The following is a 9278-nucleotide window of genomic DNA, read 5'->3' on the forward strand; positions in this document are numbered from 1 at the left end:
TTTATAAGAGGAAAGTTACCTTCCATCCTTTCTCTTTCACTCTTAAGTTTCTCAGAACGTAGGATGTACTTTGTTGCTGTGTGAGAGCAACAAATAAGTTGTTTCCTCCTTATAGAAAACCTTACACTACCTTATCTTGGCAATTTCAGAGATGGTTTGTCATTGGCTTCCTCTGAGGCTCAGTGAATGAGACTTTCCCAGGGCCACCCAGTGGCTTTTCATGGCTGAGCAGCAGTTTGAATTGTGATTTCCTTGAGCCCAAGTGCTGTATTGTCACATGCGGTTAAGCTGAATTCCACAGTTCGAACATTTCTGGAGAGGTTAAACCTCCTCTTTTATACTTTGCTGTGTTGAAGGAACAAGACAAGGGGTAGAACAAGTAGACCTTCAGTTAACTGTGAAAGAATGATAGCTGAAAGTGGCCAAAGTTGGAGGAGAATATAAGAAGCAAAAATGAACTTTATAGAAAGGAACAGGCAAGAGGGAAAGAGTCCATTCTCCAAAGCTCAATACATAGAGATTATGTTAAAAATAAAGGTATTAAAGTCATTCCTGCCCATCCCCTCTACCCTGCCTATGTATTTTCCCAAGAAAGTACACTAATTTTTGTTCTCATTCCACCATTTGGAGAATTATCAAGCTTTGATTGAGTCTAGGTTGAGTTTTGTTAGTTTTGAGGTGTGTAAGTGGCCTATTTTCTTTTGAAAGCACCTGAACCAATCTGTAGAATTTTTGTGCTTGGTATTTTGCGAAATCCAGTGTACATCTCTGTTTTGGGATAAACAAAATATCTTGGGGGTGGGGTTCAGAAAGTGAAAATTCATTCATCTGTGTTTCTCATTAAAAGAATTAGAAATTAGGAATTGGAAATATCTCTATGTGAGAATCCTGATTGCTTCTGATGGTTGGGACTAGGCAGGATATAGTAGGTTAGATTTATTAGGGGGTTTTGACCTCATATTTCATTCTTTCAGAAAAAATGCTAAAGTTCAAAAAAGAGGTAAGATAAACCTAATTGGTAGACTACAACTAACCACAGAGAGAATGCGAGAAGAGGAAAATGAAGGGATAGTCCAATTAAGAATATTACGAACCCAGGTATGTTACCAGTCCATTTCAATTTACTGACATTGATGCCATTCTTTATTGCATGATAACTTCTTAAAACAACTGTTGCTTAATAGATGTAACTTGTGGTATGCTCTTGGAAAATGTTTCAGTACCTGGCAGTTTCATTCCTCCACTCGTCCTGGAATATCTAATTAATTGAAATGGGACTGACACTTTAGGATGTGGTTATTTGTATTTTAACTATTTCATTTTGTGATCAAAGGAGCTCCTCTAATCAGGCAGGTTAAAATTAATTTTTTATTGAATGAAAAGAGCCAGGAGGGCTATCATGAACAGAGGGTTTGAGAAAATGTCAGTACATACAACTTAAAAAAGAAAGTGAACACAAACTCCTCTGAAATTAACAATGTGAGTGATACAGTTGAGCAAGAGGAGAAATGTAGCTTCTTGAAAATATCTACTGTAGTAGTAGCAAGAATAATAATAGCAAAGATCATGATAGCTGCAAAAATAACAGCAGCAGAAATATTTTGACCTTATAGCAACCACAATTAGTCTTGAAAATATGGATGGGTCGATGCAAGTTTAATAATACTACAGTGGTTTTTAGTGAGCGTTAGTGTTCTTCACATCCCATTATATAATAGAATTAGAATGAATTATACAAAATGGGAGAGTACATACAACTTGGACCAGTGCATACAACTTACGAAGTTTGCAGCGCTTCTATAGTTTAGCTGAGAATTTTTACTACAGGTGTTCACAACACAGAAAAGTTATAATAGATAGGTTGAGTGTATTTTCCTTTCAGACAGTTTTACTCCTTGGCACTTATGCTTCTCAGGTGCCAATTTCTAAGAAAAGTCTTTAAGACCCTGGAAAAACAGACCTCTATAGTGAACATATCCCTCATATTCCCCCCAAAATCACCAATGTGTTTACTAGTTTACTACTGTGCATTTCCCAGTGAAATTCTAGGGAATTACCTTTTCCTAGCGCCTCTAAAAATAATCCTTTATGCATTCATTCATATATGTGTCACTATGGCTATTTAGTCTTCTAGTGCTGTATTCATTCTACAGACCAGAAATCTACATCTGGTATATTTTAAGCCCTGGATGTGGGAACTGTGTTTGCTTGGTTTCTACAGTATTGTTTAGGCCATAAAAGACATTTGCAAATTCCTGGCTCGCATGATATTATTTCTGTAGTGCTGAGCCCTTTACCCCACAACTCACAAGAGTTCACTGTTCAGGATATATGCCTGAGTTGGCTCATAATTAAATTGTTGCCCTTTCTCAACCAAAATTATAGTGCTTATTCTCTGGATATTCAGTGTTCATATGACAACAAAAACATCTTCTGTTCTGCATTGTTGCAGCATTTTACATGCAATACCCTTGTTTCACATAAGGATTAAAAACATATTCTCTTTTTTCATATCAGTACAGTCACAGACTTTTCTGTAGTTTGTTTCCTATGTAATTTAAAAAACCATCCTCCTATTTGGGAAAATGTGATAATGTCTAGCAATTCCCCAAAGCGATGCCTCTCCTTTTTGAAGGCATCTTACTGACAGGGTTGCTAACTGTGTTTTTAAAGTAAATTATGTGGATGTAACCAAACAAGTAAGTACAGTGTTAATCTAAGCTCGCTTTTCCTCTAATGTTCATGTTGTGTTTCCCTTAACCAAAAATTTTGGAACCAGAAGCTTTTCGGATTCTTTTTTTTTTTTTAAGTTTGGAATATTTATACTTTCATGTACATAGTAAATGAAGGATTGGAGGGAAAGTGGGCTTGTCACACATCCAGCATCCACTGAGTTTTTTTCTCAAGGATCCCTAATGAGGGAAAGAGAGGGACTCTGATATTCAAGGACCTTGTGAAAAGCAGACGTCCAAGATGTTTCCTAGTTTGTCAGCACACTTTGTTTTTTTGTTTGTTTGTTTTTTTGTTTTTTTGTTTTAAAGTAAAGTAGCAATAATGGGAGGAGGAAATCCTCCCTCTGCCCCCCAAAATGTTCTCCATTCTCTTCGGGGATGGACAGTGGGGATGCCCCATGATTGCTCTAGTGGCCTTTTCCAAGGCTTCTGCCCTGCTGCAGAAGACAAGTCCAGAAACATCTGGGACATTTTATAAAGGAGCCCTGTCAAAATCCTCCTCTCCTTCCCACTCTTCTCTTTCTCCCATCAGGATTCCTTGAGGAAAAATTCAATGGGTGTTGGAAATGTGATTTAGCCCCATTTCCCCAAAGGCAAAAGTGATTGATGGGTGGCAAATAGTATTGGTTTTTGGGAGATTTCCAGATTAGAGAGATTCAACCTGCATTTTTTATTTTTGTATGTATGTATTGATTACTACTACTACTACTACTACTATTATAGCTGATTTCACTAGTGATCAAATCTGGTCCTTATGGACTTGGCCGGATGTGATTTCTGCTAACCGATTAGCTCGATTTGCTTCGCTTATCTTCTTCAGTGTATATCCAAAATTATATTTTCTTCCTTTCTTGCTTTCCCTCTCATTTAGGAGGCTATCATCCAAATAATGAAAATGAGGAAGAAAATTACTAATGCTCAACTTCAGACTGAACTAGTAGAGATATTAAAAAACATGTTCTTACCACAGAAGAAAATGATAAAAGAGCAGATTGAATGGCTTATAGAACACAAATATATCAGAAGAGATGAATCAGATATCAACACTTTTATATACATGGCATAGTGTGAAGACTCTTACAGGAAGATGCAGAGAAATGTGTGATGAAGGTGGTTTGGGTGAACGAAACTACAAAACAGACTTCTGAAGAAGGACTAGTTTGACTCGCATTGCATATTCAGATCCCTGCCTTACCTTACCAGAGGACTTTGTTTTGCCAACCTTTTTTTCAGCTAGCATGATGGCATTTCCTTCATGTTGCACACTTTTTTAACAGCATGATGTTCTTTTTTTGTTGGGGAAACTTTGCATTCATGGAGAGCCCATTGTGAGCTTTTTAAAGGTTTGATTTGAACCCATTTGGAACAGAAACGATTTGGGTTTTTTTAGAGGAACAGTACTTGCACAAGGAAAATATCTACACTTATTCATGCACTGAAGAACTGTTGTTAAATTTTCACATTAAAACAAACGGGACTAGAAGTAGCACTTCCCACTTTGTGTTTTGGATCAACAGCCTAAATATATTTTCCCAATTTTGATCTCTTTGTGTGTATAAAATGTGAGCAAGACACATACATGACATCTGAAGATATATATTTAACTGTTGGCTCAAGCAAGTGCTTCAATATAACAATGGATTTTGAATATTGAGAAATAAGTGATGCTAAACAAAATATATCAAATATTTCACTGTTCTTTGCAGAACTGGGTAAATTCATGTTTATTGGACAGATGGTTTGTTTCAATACCCTCCATTTTTAAGAGACAGAGGTGGTGCTTTATATTTAAGAAATGTGTTTCATGGATTGGTCTACTATGGTGAAACAAAAGGAAATATTAAGTGTATTTCTTTGTACATTTAATATTTGTATTTACTGTTTTAGTATGCTTCTGAATGCATTAATTATAGCCGGTGCACAAATCCCCCAAAATAGAAATTAACGTTTTGACAATCCCTATACATTTTCTTCTTTTGATTATTTATTTGAATCTATGTAATACAGTTTTATGCTGAAAAAAAAAGCCTGACTGTGTGGAAGAAGACAATTCTTATTTGACCCGTTTGATATCCATATGCTGACAGAGTGACACAAATCCTAACAGGCTATAAGGCTTGTCTATCAAAAACTCCTGCAGCCAACATCGTTTACTTGAGTGGATTGTGCCCTTGTTCTTTTTCTTTATTAAAATATCTGCTTCGACATTAAAGAAGCCAAGGAACCCACACTAAGGCTTTAAAGCAAAGTCTGATTTACTGAAATCAAAGTAATTATTACATCAACATTTGAAACAAATGCTAATAATGAAGCAATTCTAAGGAATGTCTTCTTTACCTTTCCCTGAATAACTGCTGAGTTGCTGCTTTGTCTAGATGATTTGAAATTTCCATCATGTTCTAGATCCCTTGTAGTGGTTTCAGTGCTGCCAGCATATGAAGAAAGAAAGGAAAAAGGAAGGGAGAAAAGATGTTTTTATTGTACCGTATTACTACTACTGCTACTATACACGTGAATGCATCTGTGTAAAGCTCCCTTTCAGATTGTAGTGACCCAGAACAGTCATCCTTCCCTTTGGTGGTTAGTGGTTATGCAAACGAATCCTATGTGTTGCTGTTTATTGGCTGAAGAATGAGATCAGATGGATTGTAATCGAGGTAAAACGATTCTGGTAAGAGCAGCTGTATTTTGCAGCAAAGATTTACTCTTTTGGAAACACAAAAGTCAGTAACTACAACATACCAGCTTCTAAATATCATATAATGTTGGGATAGAGAGTAAAGACAGTGCAGAATATGCCAGTGAACAGCAAGCTTCAATGAATCTGTAAAACAGGGAGATAATAATAGAGTAGTGGTTTAAAGTCGTGACTTTCCTGCATTTTCTATTCTTAGTAGAATAGAGAACAATATTTTTTAAAATGTTCAAACGTGAATTAGAATTGCAATATTTCAGCTTAAAATAGTTGTGGACAAGACTTAAAGAAAATGTTTTACTACTTATAAAACACTCAGTATATGTTAGCAGGAAGAACACTATTGTTATTTTCCCACTGATTATCTGCATTTGACTGGAAGTTCCTTCAGAAATACATAGGAAATTAAATTCAATAGAATGGTATACCTCCTGTTAAATTACTTTGACAGAGTGCTTTTAAATTGTATGCTTCCTATTAAATTCAGATGTGGACTAGGAGGTATGATATCTTAAATATAATGAGCTCTGATCATATTAAATTTCTTAGTACTATTCAGACATTAGAAACCTTCAGACTTAATTCATTTTTTTAAATTTCCAAGCAGTGCAAAAGTTTCTGATGGGATTGTGGCTCTTCAAAACTACCCCCTGCTCTTTCTTTCTAGCTCCTTGCACCCCATAGAAATGAAGCATCCATGGCAGCACAAAGGCTGCATTTTGAAGGGGGAATTGCCCCAAATCCACGCACATCTGGAAGCACTTTAGGAGCACAGGTGGGGCTGTTGCGGTTTCATCTGTCTTGTTCATTTCCATAGAAGGAAAATACTGAGTGCTCACTTTGTCTCCATCTCATGCGATTCTTTCATATGAAAGCCAATTCAATGTGTTTAAGGCCAGGGAATTAAAACAGACAATGTGCCTATAAAGTGGTTCAGGGTTTTTCTTTCTTTCCTTTTTTCCTGTCTGTGGGAACAGCATGTCATGCAAAATACTGAATCTGAAAATCACACCAGCGATTTCCTTACAGCTGCAAAATCACCTTTTCGCATCCTTTGTTCAGGACACTTTCACCAAGATGCCCTTAAGGCTAAGGTTATCAGGAATGGTAAAAAATATATATACTAGTATGCAGAAGTATGAAAACATCCAAATCTTTCCTTTAAAAAATAAACAAACAGTCATTGCAATATGGCAACATGACACTTTTAAAGCTGATTTTAGCTTTGGATGTTTTTCTCCAAAGACTTAGCATTAAAGAGGTGCTGCTTCTCAAAAATGTGTGTTGCCACAAGCACTGCCATTGTGGTTTGTATTAAGTAATATTAGCTGTGAAAAATAATGTAGGTTGCTTTGATTTTTAAATGCAGGTGTTTTTGACACAGCCAATGAGGTTCACACTTAATTTTGAAGTCTTCCATTTATTTTCCTTTATCTCTCTGCTGCCCTCATTTCCTACCTATTCCGTTGCTTAAGTCTGTTCTTGTTGGAGCATAGTATAGCTAAATTTAATTTTTAGTGATGGCTTTTTCCCTTTTAAACAAAGAGCAACGTGACTTGAGTAGTCAAACACTTTGAATTTATTTGCATTAAACTCTCTGTTGTTAAAAGGTACAGATTTTTAAAATACAGCTGAGATACATATTTGGTAGCTTCACTGAAAGATTGGGTATCTTGAGCGCAAACCTGTTTTCTATTTTCATGGAACCGACTGGGATGCTTTCTTTGTAAATTCAAGGTCCTGTTTGTGAAATAAAACAGAGCTCGGGGGCTTTTCTGTTCATAGACTATATGTAGCCTGGAGTGCAGCGCAAATTGAGTTTCCTAGGTTGTAATATCTCTTGTCTACATATGGTTATCTAAAGTTTTGAATGTGTGCCACTACATACTAGATAATGCTGTACAATTTTGACTGGTAGCAGATTTTTCCTTGTATGGCAGTCTGGCTGAACTATTTTGATGTACTGCTTAATTTGGGGGATTTTATTTTTTAAGTTGTATAATTTATTTTCTTGCAAAATAAAAATGTAATATAAAATATTATGAAAGAATCAGAACAATTTTGCTATTCTCTCCAGAACCTCTCATAAATGGTTAAATACAGGAATACTATAGTGAAATGTTTGCAAAATCCAAGACCTGAGTTAGACCCAGATACAAATATGCATTCTTCTCCATATTAAAAGCTATATCTTCCATTATGATGGAAGTGCGGATGCCACTTCTGATATCTGTTCTGTCAAGGAAAGAAAAAGAGAGAAATCGTGTACACTGTGCAACTAACCAGCTGGACAGGGTATACAAATACAATTGCATCTCGACTACCAGTTATTAATTTCTGACAGGTGTAAGACATATTCCCAACATGGAACTAAATTGGTTTTTAAAACTGAGAAAACTGATTGAATAAGAAGAAGATGATGATAATTATAATTATTCATTTGTTACCTGCCTTGCCTCACTGTGAGGTACAGCACAGCTAAAATATATAAATAAAATAAGATCAACTCTTATATTAGAAAAAAGACATAAGATTAAAACACACATTTTTGAGGCAGCGGTGACACAATGGGTTAAACCCTTGTGCCAGCTGAACTGCTGATCTGAAGGTTGGGTTGCTGACCTGAAGGTGGTTTGAATCACGAGATGGGGTGAGTTCCTGTCTGTCAGCTCTAGCTTGTGGGGACACGAGAGAAGCCTCCCAGCAGGATGGTAACACATCTGGGCGTCCCCCTGGGCAATGTCTCTGTAGACGGCCAATTCTCTCATACCAAAAGTGATTTGCAGTATGTTCTCAATTAGCTTCTGACACGATAAAAAAAATTACACTGATCAAAATGGTACATTCGAGAATAGTTAATAGCCTTAATCCCCTTCCCACAACTCCAGCATCTTTAATGCACAGCCTTATATGATGATTATATTTGTTAATCAAAAAGTGTACGATCAAAAACTGCTAAACTTTGGCTGATACTGAATGCGGGTTAAAAAACTTTGATGGGTTTACTTATATCCATGCATACTATTAAAGTAGGTTTTTTGGGTGGAAACCAGAGTATATCTTCGATAGAATTGTTTTAATACGTTAACATGCCGTGCTCAAAGCAATCTTCATTTGGCTGCTCTTTTTTTTGCAAACTCGCTAAAATAATGTTTACATAGTTTGGAGCCCTTTGTAAACGCAATCAAAAGAACTTTGCTTTTTATTGCCCAGCCTTCTTTTACAGCCTGTAATAGGCTCCAAGGACTTTGCTGTGTGCCCTCACCTAAGCAATAGAGCAGCTATCTTTTCAATAGTAAACACAATGAACTGTCTCAATTTAGTCCTTTGCGAAAACAAGTCCTTTCAGTCAAGTCCAAAGGGCTGGTCCTGGATTCTTTGAATTGTAGAACTGTAGAAAGGGTGCATCTACACAAAAGAATTAACGCAGTTTCACACCATTTTGCCATGGCGCAATGCTATGGAAACATGGGAATTGCATTGTCAAAGGCTTTCATGGCCAGAATCACTGGGTTGCTGTGAGATTTCCAGGGTGTATGGCCATGTTCCAGAAGCATTTTCTCCTGACGTTTCACCCACATCTATGGCAGGCATCCTTAGAGGTTGTGAGGTCTGTTGGAAACTAGGCAAGTGGGGTTTATATATCTGTGGAAAGTCCAGATTGGGAGAAAGAACCTCTGAGGATGCCTGTCATAGATGTGGGCGAAACATCAGGAGAGAATGCTTCTGGAACATGGCCATACAGCCTGGAAAACTCACAACAACCCATGGGAATTGCAGTTTGGCATGGCTCCCTTTGGCAGAGACCTTTGTAAAACTATAGCTTCCATTATTCCCCAGTATTGAGCCGT

General features: G+C 36.8%; 1 protein-coding gene across 1 annotated transcript in view; it reads left to right on the forward strand.

Annotated features, from left to right (window-relative positions):
- The window catches only part of cul5 (cullin 5), a 43075-nt gene extending 35598 nt beyond the window's left edge, over positions 1 to 7477 (forward strand). Inside the window, exons 18-19 of the mRNA XM_003228499.4 lie at positions 975 to 1098; positions 3604 to 7477. Coding sequence (XP_003228547.1) covers positions 975 to 1098; positions 3604 to 3798 — 319 coding nt within the window. The 3' untranslated portion in view covers positions 3799 to 7477. The remainder of the gene's footprint in view (positions 1 to 974; positions 1099 to 3603) is intronic.
- Positions 7478 to 9278: the final 1801 nt, after the last annotated feature.

Source organism: Anolis carolinensis, chromosome 3 (genome assembly GCF_035594765.1).
Source record: "Anolis carolinensis isolate JA03-04 chromosome 3, rAnoCar3.1.pri, whole genome shotgun sequence".
In the NCBI taxonomy this organism is placed as follows: domain Eukaryota; kingdom Metazoa; phylum Chordata; class Lepidosauria; order Squamata; family Dactyloidae; genus Anolis; species Anolis carolinensis.